The 18,029-nt window shown below is 37.6% G+C and overlaps 1 protein-coding gene across 2 annotated transcripts in view; it reads left to right on the plus strand.

Annotated features, from left to right (window-relative positions):
- Positions 1 to 18,029, plus strand: part of TSHR (thyroid stimulating hormone receptor) — a 125,429-nt gene that overhangs the window by 54,292 nt on the left and 53,108 nt on the right. For both annotated transcript variants that reach the window (XM_010976397.3, XM_031454137.2), the window contains exon 2: positions 14,263 to 14,334. In XM_010976397.3, the coding sequence (XP_010974699.1) occupies positions 14,263 to 14,334 (72 nt within the window). The remainder of the gene's footprint in view (positions 1 to 14,262; positions 14,335 to 18,029) is intronic.

Below are 18,029 nucleotides of genomic sequence, written 5' to 3' on the forward strand. Positions count from 1 at the left end.
TCTTATTATTTATCTCTTGTATATATAGTAGTGTGTATTTATTAACCCCAAATTCCAAATTTATCCCTACCCCTGCTTTCCCTTTGGTAACCATAAGTTTGTTGTCTATGTCAGTGAGTTTGTTTCTGTTTTGTAAATAAATTCCTTTCTATCATTTTTTTTAGATTCCACATATAAGTGTTAACATATGATATTTGTCTTCCTCTATCTGATTACTTCACTTAGCATAATAATCCCTAGGTCCACCCATGTTGCTGCAAACAGCAAAATTTCATTCTTTTTATGGCTGAGTAATATTCCATTGTTTATACATACCACACCTTCTTCATCCATTCATCAGTTAATGGACATTTATGTTGCTTCCATGTCTTGGTTATTGTAAATAGCGCTGTTATGAACATTGGGATGCATGTGTCTTTCTGAGTTAGTTTTCTCTGGATATGTGCCCATGAGTGGGATTGCTGGATAATATGGTAATTCTATTTTTACTTTTTTAAGGAACCTCCATACTGTTCTCCATAGTGGCTGCACCAAACTACATTCCCACCAATAGTGTAGGAGGGTTCCCTTAAAAACAACCATCTTACTATATCTAATGATATTGTACATCAGGAATTGGGATAAGATATAGCTGAATCATTCTCTTGGCACTGTCAGAGTTCACTCAGTGGTATTCACATGACAAGTGGTTGTGGCTAGAGAGTCCAACATGGCTTCCTTCATGTGTCTGCTGCTTTGGTGGGGATGACTGGATGCTGGTCTCAGGTGGGACTTTGACTGGAACTCCTACACACAGCCTTTCTGAATGATAATTTCAGGGTAGCCAGACTTTTTTCATGAAAATTCAGGGCTCTCTAGGAAAATATTTGAAGGCACCCAGGCAGAAACTGCAAGATTTCTTTTAATCCACCTCAAAATCCAAGAACATTATTTCTGCTACATTCTTTGTTCAAGGAACCAAGGAAAATTTGTAACCATCTTCTTACTATCACAGTGGACCTCAGTAAATCTTTTTTGCCCTTCAGTAGGAGTTTCTACATTATCTTATTTTCATTATCTTATCTTTCCAAGTAACAGGAATAAAAAAGGGGAGCAGGAAACATAATCCATAACAAAGAGAAAAACAGTTAACAGCAACAGACTCAGAATGACAGAGATGATGGAATTAATGGGCAGTGACATAAAATGTCATTATAAATCTTCTAAACAACCTCAGGAAAATAAAATAGTACTTTAATGAGGTGAGAAATGGGAGAAATAAAAGAGCCAAATGGAATTCTATGGTTAAAAATATAATACATAAAATGAAAAAATTAACTGAATGGGCTTATTAACATTAAATACCACAGAAGGAAAAAAATGAGACCTTAAAGACTTAGCGACAGAAACTATCCAAAATTTAATTCAGAGGGGAAAAAGGATATAAAAAAATGAAGAGTGCATCAATGATCTGTATGACAATGTCAAATCATTTAACAAACATACAATTGGAGTTCCAAAAGAGGATGAGAAAGTGAATAGAAAAAATGATATCTGAAGCAGTAATGATCAAAAGTTTTCCAAATTTGATAAAAAAAAAAATCTACATGCACAAATCCAAGAAACTCTAATGAACCCCAAAAAGAATAAACAGAAAGAAAACTATACCAGGGCACATCGTAATCAAATTGCTGAAAATCAGTCTTAAAGAGAGTATCTTAAAAACAACTAGAGAAAAAATATACAGACTTCTTGTCAGAAACTACACAGATTGGACTGCAACAGAATGACATTTTTAAAGTACTGAAAGAAAAAAACCATCAACCTCAAAATTTTTTTCTCAGTGGAAATATCTTTCCCTACTGAAGGCAAAATAAAATCTTTTTCAGATAAAAGTTGAGCAAAGTCTCAATACTGCTAATTATCAGAGAAATGTCCATCAACAGATATTTAGCTAAAAAGATATGGGGTGTGTGTGTGTGTGTGTGTGTGTGTGTGTGTGTGTGTGTGTGTAATGAAATATTACTCAGCCATTAAAAATGAAATGGTGCCATTTGCAGCAATATGGATGGACCTAGAAATTATCATACTAAGTGAAATAAGTCAGACAGAGAAAGACAAATATCATATGATATCATTTACATGATAAATCTAAAATATGATAAAAATGAACTTATTTACAAAACAGAAGCAGGCTCACAGACATAGAAAACAAACTTATGGTTACCAGGAAGGGAAATAGGTGGGAAAGGATAAATTGAGAGTTTGAGATTTGCAGATACTAACTACTATATGTAAAATAGATAAATAACAAGTTTCTGCTGTATGGCACATGAACTATATTCAATATCTTATAGTACCCTATAATGAAAAAGAATATGAAAAGGAATATATGTATGTATATGTATGACTAAAACATTATGCTGTACACCAGAAATTGACACAACATTGTAAATTGACTGTACTTCAATTTAAAAAAAGTTGAGCAAAGTTATTGCCAGCAGACCTGCACTTAAAACAGCAACAACACATTAGAGGAAGTTCTTTGGGCAGGAAGACAATGATACCAAATGGAAATTTGTATCTGCATAAATTAATGAAGAGCAGCAGAAACTGGGGTAGGAAGAATGCAGTTTGAAATCAATGTATAAGAGTTAAGATGCATGCACACACACACACAAACACAAAAACCCCAAAACAAAAAGATGAAAGGATGCAAGCACAGAAAGGAGAATTAACTTATTAAAAACTATTAACACCTGAAATGCAAGTTGGGAATTGGAAGATATTTTTGGTCATTTTTCAAATAAAATTATTTTTCTTCTTCCTGACAACAGCGACAAAAACAAAAAATAAAAACATACACATTCACATACATACATATACACATGCAAGCACCCCCACTCCTCCTTCAAATATGTTTGATCCTGGTATTTAACATTTTTTAAAATTGATGTACAGTCAGTTTATAATGTTGTATCAATTTCTTTTGTAGAGCATAATATTTTAGTCATACATATACGTACATATGTTTTTTTCATGTTCGTTCTCATTACAGGTTACTACAAGGTATTGAATATAGTTCCCTGGTATTTAACATTTTTGAATAGAAGATATAAATGATAAATCTATGCATACTATCTCTTCAGTGTCTAGTTCATTGTCCTGATTGCTTTGAAAGTTCCTTTAAGCCAACAGTCTTTTCTCCCTGAATAAAATTCACTGACAATACTTTGAAATTTTAACAGGAGTTGGTGAATTTATGAACAGGCAGAGGAATGTTAATGTTATCCTCTGCCAAAGCTCACATTGCCATTTTAAGGAAAGCTACTTTCAGAACAGTATACAGATGACACGTGTTCACCAAGCTGCTTTTATCTGGAAGTACAATCTGAATGCCAGCTATGTTTATGGGCATCATTTTAGATAAGACCCCATACATTGTAATTCCTGACATTCATTCCGTATTTTGCAATATATAATTCACTTCCATTTCTCCTCATAATAACTGAGAAGGGTGGATAATATTATCACCCATTTTAGGTTGACATTTGAAAAGCCCTGACTCCTAGAGCATCACCCTGCTTCCTTCACGGACACTTTTAATCTCCAGGTTCTGTTGTAAACTGCAGCTTTCAGGATTCAGCTTAAGTCAATTCCTTGGAGAGGACTTTTTATGCACTTGCATAGACCTGGACCCTTCCTTCATAGCACTAATACAATGATAATAATACAGTTACTTAACTACATTAAATATTGTTTTTTTGTTTTTTTATGTCTGGCTCTCCCACTGGCCTCAGCTTTATGAAGTCAGGACCTTCATCTGACTTGTTCATCTTTGCATTCCCTGAACCATGCCTGGTGCTGGGAACACAGTAAGCACTCAGCAGATGGGTAGCACTAAATATGTGTTGATTCTTGAAGTGCCTCTAGGTCACAACTTCACAGCAAAGAAAGGAGTCTGTCTGGTTACCCAGTTTCAGAAAGTACCACATCTATGTGTACTTTATAATGGAAGGCTTGCCTGAATAGCTGACTGCTATTACTTTATTAGATGAACTTAAGTCACTCAAACTTTCTTCAGATTATTTATCCATAAAATAACAAAATTTAGAAAAATATACGGGTTTTAAACAGTGCTCCTCAAAGCCTAAAGGGTTCCACAGGGGTTGAGGAAGAGAGTTAAAGGGAACAGTTTATATATTTTTATTTAAGTACCAAGTAAGAACGCTAAACAAGTTAGACAACAGTCCAAGGATAAGTCTGTAATAAAATTTCCCCAATAATATTGAAGCTGCACTGTCATGCTCCCTAGGAAATTAGAAGCAAATGAAATTGAGTAAAAATTTTAACACATAATGGAACATAATAAAAATATATAAAATCTCTGAAAGGAAATAGAATGACCTCCGGCAATCTGATGGAAGAAAGCATCCGTCAGGCAGAGGATAGACTGGCCGTGAACACAGAGAAAAAGTGGAGACACAGATGAGAACTGTGGAAATTGCCATCTAGTCAGTGTCTGGGACAAAAGAAACTTAAACCAACAAAAGCCAAGTGTTCTGACCCCACAGACAAGGTCATTCCCTGTAAGAAGGGGTGATGTTAGGCTCTCTGAGCCTGAAAACATTTTTTAAAAAATGAGTTCATCTCCCTGTTTCGGTTGATTTCATGCTCTTCAAGTGATCTTCTGTCTTGATTCCCTGCAATAGTCTGCTCACAAGGAAAAATGGGCATGGCACCATGAGTGTTCTGGTCCACAGGACAGATGTATTTCCCATCCCTGATTAATAAATTGGCAGATACGAACTAATATATATATAATAAATAAACAAGTTCATACTGTATAGCACAGGGAACTATATTCAGTATCTTGTAGTAACATGGTGAAAAAGAATACGAAAATGAAGATATGTCTGTTCATGTACAACTGAAGCATTATGCTGTACACCAGAAATTGACACAGCATTGTAAATTGACTATACTTCAAAAAAAATATGTATATACCAAAAAACAATAATAAATTGGCAAACTAATTTATATGTTTTTGTTTCTTAAAAAAAAAGCTTACCTATTGTTCACTATGTGCCAAACATTGTTCTAAGTGCTTCTGATAGTAAGTTGTCAGATCTTCGTAGCAACCTTATGACGTATTATCATCTATATTTTATGCTTCGCAGAACAGCAGTTGAGTGTACTCAAGAATCTGATGTCTTTTTGCCTGTGATTGAAACCCTGCCCTCCTACTGAACAGCTGTGTGGCTTTTAGCAAGCCATCTAACCTTTCTCTATCTCAGATCATCGTCTAGAATGGGGATAATAATATTACCTAACTCACAGGGCTGTTATGATGATGTAATCGTAAATGTAATGCACTTTCATAGTGCCTGGCATGTTTTAGGTGTAAACATAAATACCTAAAACATAGGTGTTTATTATTTTCAATTTAGACCCTTGTTGTTTTAGTCCGGGTTCTCCAGAGAAACAGAATAGATAGAAATAAAAGCAGACAGAGAGACAAGGATTTTTTACAGTAAGGAACTGGGTTACAGGATAGTGGAGGCTGAGAGGTCTAAAATCTGCAGTCGGAAAGCTGGAAACACCAGAGAACTGATGGTATATTTCCAGTCTGAGTCCAAAGGCCTGAGAATCAGGAGAGCCTCTGTGTAAGTTCCAGTTAAGTCTAAGTCCAGTTCCAAAGGCAGGAGAAGACCAATGTTCCAGCTTGAAGACAGGCAGAGAAAGAATTCTTTCTTATACAGCCTTTTATTCTATTCAAGCCTTTTGTTACGTTGAACAAAAGAAACCAGACAGAAAAGAGTGGCTAATGTGTGATAACATTTATGCAATGTTAACAAGAGAGCAATCTGTGGTGACTGAAGTCAGAATAGCGGTCATCTTCTGAGACGGACGGGGTTACTATTGGAAAGGGGCACAGGGAACTTCCTTGGATGATGGAGAGATTCTATATTTTGATCCCGGTCCTTGTCACATGGATATATGTGTACATACATGTAAAGTATAAGTATATTTATATGTACTTGATAAAATAAAAATTTGTATTTTAAGATAAGAACATTTGAACATAAAATTTTTCTTGGCCTTTGGGCCTCCTCCCTTCCCTCTGGTGTGCGTTGCACATCTGCATTACGTGCTAACCAGACCTCCTCAGTGGCAGAAATACCTGCTAGACCATGAAGATCAATAGTCTCCTTTTGGCGCCAGCCACGTAGTTCTTTAGGAGGTAACATTCCTTCCTCAACATAAGGGGTCACAGTGACCCACAACTCTCCTGTACGTGTAGACATCTTTGGTGAATTTATGTGCAGTACCAGTATATCATTTCCCTTAAAGATAGTGATCGGTGTAGAACAGACTGGCCACCCAACCTGGAAGAGACTGGGATGCACCTAATGGAAGCTTAAATACTTAACTTAGGACTTACTAATGTTACTAGCTATATTACTTATATTCTGCCAATTTTACAACATTATCATTTCTTGCATTACCAAATGTCTGACTGAGCCTCAGATAAAATTAATGATAAGGTGACTTGAAGCCATTGATTAAATATATAATTGTATAAGATCAATGATTGTAATAGTGTAACTAGGGAAGAAGCAACAAGAGGGAACCCTGTCCTGGACCGTAACAGACTAGTAAGACAGGCCGTCCAGAGGCTTTTGCCTACTGTCATCAGGGCCAGGTCCAATAAGCAGCTCACTGAGTGGCCTATCAACGAAATCCTCACCTGACCTGGGAATGAGCATTCCTAGCATCGTGGGACAAATTGGTCACAAAATGCCTCCCACAACTTAGTCGAAATTAAGACCAAAATGGAAGGGATTGCAAAATAAAGAATGTTGCCCACTATCCAGTTCTACAAGAAACAAGTGATTAAGGCCTGCAGTCACTGACCTACAGTGCACCTTGAAAGGAATTCAGGGCAAAGATCAGGATGAGGCACTCTGTGCTGCTCTGGGAAAACTGGCAGAGCAGACCTTTAGATAGTTGAGATATTTTCAGGGGGAAACTTTTCATGAACCTGGATTCTTGCATCTTCTCATACTTAGAAAAGCGCTGAAACCATTAACTAAGGTGTCTGTTCCTCATGACTAGCAGCAACCTTCTACTGAGATGTGTGTTTGATTGCATGTACGCCCTCCGCCAAAATCACATATGTGCCGGCCTCCCCCTTTACCTCTTTGGAGCAATTCTCCAAGATCTCTGAGAAACTGTCTCCCGGGTTTTCATCCTCAGATTGGCTTGAATAAAATTTTCCCTTTCTTTCTTAGACTGACTATTGATTCAATTTTTCGTTGTTTTACTTACATACACTTATAAGTATATGAGCAGATATTTAAGATTTGTGCATCTTAAACTGGACATAAATTATACTTCAAACTTGTGGGAAAAAAATTGATACAAAAAGTATCTCAAATAAGGAAAAAAACCAAATTAAATGTACGTATTTTTTAATCCAGCAACCTAAACCAAGCCTTGTGAATAGAATACTCTCTCCCAGATAGCATAAGCTGGACAATTTTCATAAGTCAAAACTGTCAGGCCGTTTGCTTGAGTTTCTAAGTCTCAGATCACAAAAATTAAAGCCCAAATGGAAACTGTCCCACACGGATGACTCACAGTTGCCTTTGGAATCCAGGCACTGCAGTTTCACACCTTGTGTTGTCAGCATCACCTGGTATTTTTGTTCTGTTTGTAAATAATTCAGCAGCAACACTGACTAAACTCCCACCCTACCACCAAAAACAGAAAACGCAACATAGTAGAGATTAAATTTTTTTATACTTAAAAATACAATCGCTGTGTAAAGAGCCCCAAATATTTGACCGCGTGATCCTCCTGGGTCTACATCCCTGATTTTAATCCCCATGTCTGTGCACTCTCTCACAACTCACCCCAGGGAGAAAAAAAAAGGCACAATAGTGAAACAAATTCACCAATGAGAATTTCTTCTCACCAAAGTGAAAACAATGGGCAGATGATAAATGTCCTATCAACTTTGTCCAGTTTATCAGTCACAGCTTCATAATATATATGTATCTGGATCATTTGCACCACCCCTCTTTTTCTATTACCAGTGCTTTCCAGCACTTTTTTATGGTCATGTTGACTAGTTCGGTGTTATACACTTGGCACATCTCAATGAAATACTGGTTGATTGATTGACATGAGGATTTAATATAAAGGAGTCCTCAGAGATCTACTGTACGACATAGTGCCTGTAGTTAACAGTAATGTATTGTTCACTAAAAATTTGTTCAAGCAGGTTGATCCTGTTAAGTGTTCTTACCACATGTACAAAACAAAGAAAAAACAAATGAAAAGGGGGATACAAGGAAACTTCTGGAGATGCTAGATATGTCTGTTCCTTCTAATGTGGTTTCATGGGTGCATGAAACCTGTATGTGTGCATTTGTCCAAACTCATCAAGATTGTATACATTAAATATGTACACTTTTGTATGTCAGTTACACCTCCACAAAGCTGTCAAAAATAATATTCATGTAATTCTGAATAAAAGATACTCTTTCTTCTAAATTTCTTTTTAAATTAAAAAAATAAGTAAATAAAAAGGAGTCCTTGAAATACTGACTACGATATTAAACAAACAAGCTTGGTGCAGAATCACAAAATATTCTCAGCCTGATTGCCAAGAGATCAAAAATATGACACATCCTTGGGAAATCTGGTGTTTCTGGACCACACAAGCTTAGCCATGGCGAAGGAGATCAGCAGGGATTCTCAGCTCAGGAGAGTCAGTCTGGCTCATCCACTCAGACTTCACATTCTTTATCAAGTAGGGGCTGAAGTGGGAAACCCGAAGCATTGATTAATTAAAACCCACACCCATGTGTACACCCCTCACACAGACGATGAAGGTATGATTCTGGAAACCTTGTAAAACACCAGATGTTGGAATGTTGATTGGATTTCCATGTTAAAATTTCAGTGAAATGAGCCTACCGTCATGCAAGATTACTGTGAAAAATTTAATTGCGCAAACTGTTCCTTTTGGAACATGGTGAACTATCACTCTCTTTAGCAGCATTAACCAGATTTCCCTCCCCCATCGCTACTGGCAGGAACAAAAAAGACAGTACTTAAAACTGGATCCTATTCGGCAAAATCTTCGAGTCCTTCAGTGGCATTTCACATGCATTTCTACTTCTACATTATAGCTTCCAAATGCAGATATTTGAGAAATATAAACCTTGCCTTGGCAAAGCCCAAAGGAAAGATTTGACTCTAAGTCATATTTTTACTGATCATTCTTGGTTAAATGAGTCTTAGAAAAATAAATTAAATTGCATCATCAGCTTAAATATTTATTCTCTCTTGTAATTCCCATATCCTAAAGCCAACATCTTTAACTATTAAATGTACATACTCGACTTAAGATATGAAACTATAGCTGAAAACTTTTTTCCCCATTGAGTTATGTGTGATGCGTTAGTCACTAATAGTAAATACTGGTACTATTTGTATAAAGTAAATTTTCAGAGTTTTTTTTAAAATCATATTTTAGAGAGAATAATCATTGCCTTCTTATTTTGAACCATCAAAGGCAAACAAAACAAAAGAGTCTTTTCAGTACCTGGTGTATTTTCATATGAAATAAACAGGACTTTGATGCTAATTCTTTGGACAATAGTGTAACAACTGGAAGCTTTGCCAATGTTCTTGTCAAAAGAATATATTCTTAGATACGTATTTTTCTTTTTCACAAATGTATTCTGAAAGTAAAATATTTTGGCCAAATAATCAGTCTTTTCCTTTTCTCTCTCCCATCTGCTTTTAAAGCAGTCATCACAGTGTTACAAGATTCTTTGAATAAAAGTTCTGCTTTTGAAAATGTAGACAATGGAAAGAACATCCAGCTATTTGTCCCTAGGTGAGGGGACAAAAAAAGAGAAGCTTTTTGATGATAAACATTATCAGTTAGCTCCCGTTACAACATTACTGCCTAACGAAACAGCTGCGAAACCTCCTTAAGGGTTGAGGTTCATGCATTCTGGGGTCACCTAGGGGTCAGCAAGGCATCCACATAACTCACTCTCCAGAGTCCTCATCTTATAGCAAAACTGTTGGGGAAAATGGAACACAGGCCCTGTAAATAGACATGGTATCTCCATTATGTAATCAGCTAGATGCTAGGGCCTAGCCAATGATTTTTGCTCTTTATTAATAAATAGGAAAATAGATGCTTTGGGAGGAAACCCTTCCTTCATGGCTTCATAATGTTAGTCAGGCTAATAACATTTTTAAAACTAAGGAAGAAATTGAAGGGAAAAAAGGTGAATTTTAGAGTGAAAAGACAATTTATAACAAAAGTTTAAAAAAATGTATTTTTAGCTCATTAATGAGCTTATTTTTCCAGATTATGTACACATTAGTATGGATAGTCCCAGGTAAAATGTACAGGCTGCTAAACTGAATTTGGCAGTTTATATGCTCAGTTGCCATTCTGATCATTCATTCAACATTATTGAAACCAATCTTCTGTCTCGGGCTGCATTATAATCATCATAATATTAACTAGGTTCGTTCAATAGATAGATCACTCATTTTCATTTTAGGTTAGGATTGCTGACATTCCTCCCCTTCACTTTTGCTTAGGATTTATTGAGCATATTGTATTATTGGTAAGACAACTGTTCTGAGATATATAATCCTTATTGGTCTGTTCTTGTGGGTGGCTTTCTTTGGTGAGAAATCTGGCTATCTTGTTTGTGGAATTAAGCAAAATGTTAGCATTTCAAATATTTTTTGTCCTTTAAAACACATTCTGCTGTGTAAGGGGAGGGAAAAAAGTCTTTTCCTTTAAACTCCTACAGGTTCTCAGCTAAGGCTCTGTAACTAAAGACAGATTAACAAGAGAAAAGTGTACAAATGTGTTTAATATAAGTTTTACATGACGTAGGAGCCTTTATGAAGAATTGAAGACTTGAAGAAGCGATTAAACCTGAGTGCTTCTGCAGGGAGGGTAGAGCTCAGTGGTAGAGCACATGCCCAGCATGCACAAGGTCCTGGGTTCAGTCCCCAGTACCTCCCTTAAAAAATAAAGTAATGAACTTAATTACCTCCCCCTCAAAATAAAAAAGTAAAAAATAATTTTAAAATAAGTACCTGAGGATTTTTATCTAGGTTTAGTGAAGAGTAGAAAGTAGTGGGGAAATGTGATAGGACAAAGGGGTATCAACTAATAGTGAATGAGGGGAATTTTAGCAAGGTCTGTTCATTCAGAATCTCCTCAGTATCCCTCTGTCTCCCGAGATAAGGATGCTCCTTTCCTCTGGGTATAGGGAGGGCACCTCTCTCATGAGAGTCTCATGACTTGCTTCGGAGGGTGAAAGAGGGTCAGAGAATCTTTCCTGCACCTGCTGCTTCTCCGTACCTCCAGTTTAAAATATTTATTATGCCAGTGCATCATGTTTTGTGGTAGTTATGTCCTGAACTCCATCAGCTACAACTAACTCAGTAGTAGGAAAAAGATCTTTGTTCTAACTTAAAGTGTGTATGTGTTTACGTGTGTGAAAGAGAGAGACTCCAAGAAACATGTATTATACGTTTCAGAAATGCATACGTTGGGAAAGGATATAAACATTGTCTGACCCTTTAACCCAAAGGCTATTAAATTGCATTTAGGTGCTATTTCTGCTCAGAAACCATTGTTACTCTAATTTTCTTTTTATGTAAATATAGGTCATTTACTTTTGAACACAGGATAAACCCCAAAATGTTTAGCCAGTGAAAGTTACAAAGCAGGTCCGCATTACCTACAAGTAGTGTGCACAATCTTTGATGAATATGCCCTCAATATCCATGCCTTAGGACATTCTTTATAAGTAAGACCATCTTTGAGCTTGAGAAGCACGGTCTCTTCAGGTGATACCCAACTGGTGTGAATCTTATCCTCTGTTTTCCTTTGGCATGGCCTAGTTTTACTGGGAGATTTTAGTTGAATGACTTGTTATTCTTCTCTCTTTTTAATTTCAGAATCTTAGGTCTTGGCCAACAGGCTTTTAACCAATCCAATTAAGGGAATGTAAATGGGAAACTTGTGAGGGAGGACAGGTAATTTATGGGACCTGAATTTCTGAAATCATATTAAGTCACACTGCACTTCCTGCTGAATCACCAAGGGTTGCAAAGGACTGACAGTCTACCCTACGGTCATTCACATCAGCTCCCTTACCCCCAAGTTAATAGGTCCTTTTATAAACTAATTTGGCTCTGCTGATGCTTTGATTAGACAAGTTACAGGTATATTTCTTAACAGACAGACATGATGCACTGGATAACAGGAACGACTGTAAATAGGTCTTAGTGAAGTGGTTGTAAGGTGGTGGGGAAGGGGACTGTTCTGTAGTCCTGTGATTAGGTCTCAGTCCTTTAGTGAGCCTATGCCCCCAGACTGTGAGCTTCACAAAGACTTCTCAGTTTTTTCTCTCTCACTATATAGGACAGGATGGCTAGCGTGAGCTGGAGTTGGGCATTTCCCTTTCCCAGGCTGGTTAGGCTCCAGATGACTAGTTTCCCCTGGGGGCAGGTCTTGTTAAGAAGAACAGAGTGCTCTGATGTGCAGTTGACCCTTGAACAACATGGGTTTGAACTACACGGGTCTACATATACATGGATTTTTTTCAGTAATAAATACTGCAGTACTACATGATCTGAGGTTGGTTGAATCTGTGGATGTGGGATTGCAGATACTGAGGACTGCCTGTAAAGTTATACACAAATTTTCAACTCTGCAGGGGTCAGCGCCCCAACCACCTTGTTGTTCAAGGGGGTTGTATGGCCAGATGGTTTCCTTTCCTCTCCTTTTGCAAGAAGCACAAAAGGATTTTTTCCTGATACTTACTATTAGAGCCCGGTAGAACTCCTGGTGGTAAATCTCACAAAATTGTGGAGGTCCACTTGTGACTTGGTTCTACTGGAGTTTTCGACTGTCAGAATTGTCTGCACTACACCTCCAGCAATTTGTCAGTCACAGTTCAGGTTTCCCTACTCTGGCATTGGCTCCCCTTGTGGCTTCTGCTCATGAGTCTCTGCTCAGGGAAGCCAGGACTCCCTATGTTCACCTGTCTGTCTCTCCTATCCTGGGGACAGTGGTTTGCCATATGTCTTCCTTTCTCCTACAGATCCGAGAAGAGTTGTTGATTTTTCAGTCTGTCAGCTTTTCACTTATTGTTAGATGGGAGGGGTGACTTTCAGGCTCCTGTCATGCAGAACCAGAAACCAGAAATTCTAAACATATTTCAACCACTGCAAAAGTTAGTAGTTCAAAGAGTATATAGATTGAGGAAATAGATTACCAAGGAATAACCCTGCAGGCCTAGAAGTGAAAATACACAATTTTAGCCTAATCTTTTTTAAAAGGTAGTAAATGGATGATGTATAATTACCAATATTTAAATGGCAAAAACAGACCCATGGAGAAGATGACAAGCACGGTGAGGCACTGTCTTTTTGCAAAGTGAGTTAGGACAGTAGGTACACCCTTTCCCATATAGAATTCTATTCAAGCAATTGCTCTAACAAAGTAAGGAAGTGAAAGATGGAGCATCTAGGTGGAGAGACATACCGGAATGCATAAAGATGTCTCATTGCATGTGAGGAAAACAGTCTCAGCCTTCTGAAAAGTATCCAGAAGAGCAAACTGGAGGGAAAGCCAGAAACTTTAGGTTGAATATGCAACAAAGATGTCACAGTCCTGAGAAGAATTAGCATCTTGTGAGTCATTTTATTTCCAAACTGTAATAAGTTGATGATAAGATCAAGGTAATAGTTGATGAGGCCTTTGCTTGGACAAAAAGATTATAATCTTAGCACTATTTTTAATCTTTAAGATATATCAACTTCATCTCATCCTCTTGATAAATTCTTAGTACATACTGTGGTGGCATTCCAGGATATTTCCTCTGACGATGAATTCAGTTGTCCTGACAAGCTTATGAATATATTATATTGCCTTTCCACTTACAAGCTGAATATGATGTTGTACAGGCATACTGTTTTACTGCTAATTCAAAGACAAAGTTTGAAGATTTATTGTCTGCATTGAATCTCACTCTCAATTCTTGTTTCATTGGGAGAAAAATTGTTTTTCATCGAGTGCTATTTTTGTTGATTATGTGTGATACAATATATTGTAAGGACTGTCATGCTTCTAATAATGTGTTCTATATAGTTAAGGGGGGTTACTAGAAAAGCCTAATGATTAAAGCTCTAACTATGTAACTGTTATTTTCATAGGAAATTTATAGAGACTCATCTGAAAACCATTCCCAGTCGTGCATTTTCAGATCTGCCCAATATTTCCAGAATGTAAGTATTTTTTTTAATATAAAGAGAAGTTTGCAATTATGACATGTTATTTTCTAAATGTGTTCTATCTAGAAAAATACTTGTTATATATTGTACTTGCATAAGTCAATGATATCTATGTTTCCAATATATATGAAGTTTATGTACAAGATGTTTACTTGATTTTGTTACATCTTCACTGCCTAGTTCCTAAGTGGTTTTTTAAAACTAAAGTACAGAATTTAATTCTTAATAGTCTGAAGAATTTAATCATTCTCGATGCATTTTGATATATCTTGGGATATGGCAAAACCTTAGCTGGAGTCTTTACCTCTAATCTGTCTCTCCTACTTACCAGTTCTTGATTCTCATTTCACCATCAGCACAGATGTTTACATTTTATCATAAAGGTAGCAAATATTTCAGGCTTCTCACTTAAAAATAATTTAAAATAACTCTAAACTGTAGAAAACTGAATTACTATATACTCAAGAGTGAGGAGAAAAAGGACTTCCATGTTGCATTGACAAAGAGAGTATCTGTGTATGCAGTGAATCAGGTCTTCATTTAATGTAATTGATTCTGAGAAGCAAAGCAGATAATTCAGAAACACCAATGACAATACAATCAGGAGCTGCCTGTGTGGACTCTGGCTACATTTTTTCAGTTCGTGACCATTTATTGAGTGACTGTTGTGTCATTTCAGGGGCATTTAAGCTTTTTGGTTGTCACAGCTAGAGAGGGGGTGCTCCTGACATAAGGGGTAGAGGCAAAGGATATGCTAAACATCTTACAAGGCATAGGATGCCCCCTGCCCAACACTCTAGTCCAAAATGTCAATAGTGCTGACACTGAGAAACCACCCCAGCTGAACATCTCTGCAGTTTTTTATTTTCCTAACCAACCCTTCCTTTCTCAAATTCTCTCCTCCTTTGGTTTCCTTGATATTGCTCTGTCCTCCCTCTTTTTGACATCTTACCCTGGCTACTCTTCCTCAGTCGCCTTTCCTGACTTTCCTATTTCACTTCATTTCATTTCATTTTGTTCACTTCTTTAAATACCAGTTCTTTGTTTATTTTGTCCTAATTCCTTTATTCCCTCCCCTCCTTGAATAAATCCTTTGGCTTTGCAATTACCTAATACAACTAATTCCTAAATGAGCATCTCTAGGCCTGACTTGTTCCTACAACTCAGGCTTGTATTACAGACTTCCTTCCAAGTAGCATCACTTTGATGTCCCACAGGCACTTCCAACAGCATATCCAAAATAAACTCATCATCTTCCTCCTAAACTGTTCCTTCTCTTCTCCTTTTAACAACGCCACCATTTAGTGGCCTATAAACTAAAAACCTCAAATTCCCCTTCAGCTCTTCCTTTTCCCTGACCTCCTCTATACAGTTGCCTATTTGGCTATATTCATTCATTCATTCAACAAATACCTATTGAGCCTTCTTTGTGCCTGGCACTCTGCTAAATGTGTCACATACAACAGTTGACAATACTCATGGAGCCTCCGGTGTCCTTCCTAAGAGAGTGATAATTGCCATGATGGGGGTCAGTTAAGGGTCCTGTGGGAACTCATATAAGAGGTCTATTATCAGGATGGGGGTGTGGTCAGGGAAGGCTTCCTGGAGGAAATGGTGCCTAATTCGCTGTCTGCATTTATCTGGCCAAAACGCAAAAGGTAGAAAGACAGTTCCAAGCAAAAGAGAAAAGAGCTGTCAGTGAGATTAAAAACAAGTTTGTTGAGACTGGAGCTTAGGCTGAGATTGGGGACAGTAGAGAAAAAACTGTAAGTGAATACAGGGCCTTGTGAATCATGTGAAGGAGTTTGACATCTTCCCTAATGACCAAGCCACTGAATGATTATAAGCAGGGAAGTGACAGATCAGATGTTTTAGAAACATTCCCTGGATGTGCTGTGGGAACGGGGCAGAAGTAGAGCAAGACTTGAGACAGGAAGCTAGTGAAGAGGTTGATACAGTGCCCCAGGGGAGAGGGGACGAGAACTGAATGGTGATGGCTGAGTGGGAATAAAGAAGGGTGGCCGGCTTTGAGAAATAAATACAGAACAGACAGACTTGAGAGTTGGTTGATTTGGAGGTGGAGGGAAGTAGAGAACTTCATCGACGTTTCTGACTAGGACACCTGTGTGGCTGATGAGCCTCTCTGCTGAGGTAGTGAGGTTTTCTGTGCATTTGCTGTGGTGGTGCGGGGGTAAGTCAGGAATTCAGTTTGAGGCAGATGGCATTTAAAGTGCATTTGAGGTATCAAGCAGCTGTGTCTAGTGGCTAGCAAGACATAGTGTTTTCATTCATTCATTCAGGAAATATTTATTCAGTCCCTAGTATGAATCACCCATTGTTCCAAGACATAGGGACCCAGAAGGAACAAAGGGACAAAGATCCATCTCCCTGTGGAGTTTACATTCGAATGAAAAGAAATAGACAAGGAACCAAAATAAATAATATTAATTCAAAAGTGAATAATAGATATGGCAAAAAGGAAAAAAATCAAAGTAGAGTCAGGAGGTCTGGAAGTGCTGGGTATTACGTAAGGGCACTCAGGAGAGATTTAAGTGAAGACTGAGACTGGAGTCATATTCATTCAGGTGAAAGGAACTAGGACCAGGTTTGAAAGGCAGTGGTAGAGAGGAAGAGGCTAAAAAAACTGAAGAAAGAACAATTTTAACTGAAGAAAGAACGATTTTAACAGGATGAGATCCCTAAGGAGGCAGGAGGGAATGGGGTCCAAATAGATGGACTGATCTTCTACAGGAAGCTGGGCACCTTTTATATTATAATTAGAAAGTTGTAGTAAGAGATGGGACAGGTGGAGGTAACTTAGCAGGTTTATTGGAGGGGAGCTCAAGGAATTCTCATCTCAAGGTTTCAATCTTTTCTACAAATTATTACACGATTACCTACCAATATTGAGGGTGGAATGGGCAGAATTAGAAATCTGAGAAGGCTTGAGATAAAATGGTGGGCAGTAAAGGGAGAGTTGACTGAGATATACAGGATATTCAGGCAGATATGAAGATCCTGATAAGGATCCTGTTAGGGAGACTGCTAGATTCTCCAGTCTGGATTAAGAGACCCTGAATCGCATCAGAACACTTATCACTCTATATGTTAATCCCGTTTACCTGTCTGTATCTCCCACTACTGTGAGTTCCCTGAAGCTCGAGAACAACTCTGGTTGCTCCATGCCCATTTACTGACATACAGTCATTGTTTAATAGATATGTGTTAAATGAAATCGTACACACATACATGAATAATAGTTAAAGAGCTGGCATATCTAGTGGGCAAGAGAGAGACCATGGTATCCTTAGGTAGGTTTTCGTGGGATGACACAAATTATCCCCTTATTCTGGCATCATTATTAATAGCACCTTGTTTTAACTCACAAAAATATCCTATTTTGGATGATAATTATATGGTTACCCTAGGGATTACATAAGACTTACATGCTAAGAAAAAATTTGAGGAAGAGGTGGGATCTGATTTTTCCTGGTTATTAAGAGGGGATAAGCAAGCAGGTAAACACATGTTGTCTTTGCAGCTAAGCTGTAAGAGCCTTCTAAGAAGGCATCATTCATTTGGAGAAAATGAATCTTCAGTTGTTATCACATGGGTTGAATGACTGTCCCACTGAAAACTTGAGAAAGCTTTGCACCTCCTAAACTAAGAAATTCAGGAGAAAATTTGGA

The sequence above is a fragment of the Camelus dromedarius genome, chromosome 5 (genome assembly GCF_036321535.1).
Source record: "Camelus dromedarius isolate mCamDro1 chromosome 5, mCamDro1.pat, whole genome shotgun sequence".
NCBI classification, from domain to species: domain Eukaryota; kingdom Metazoa; phylum Chordata; class Mammalia; order Artiodactyla; family Camelidae; genus Camelus; species Camelus dromedarius.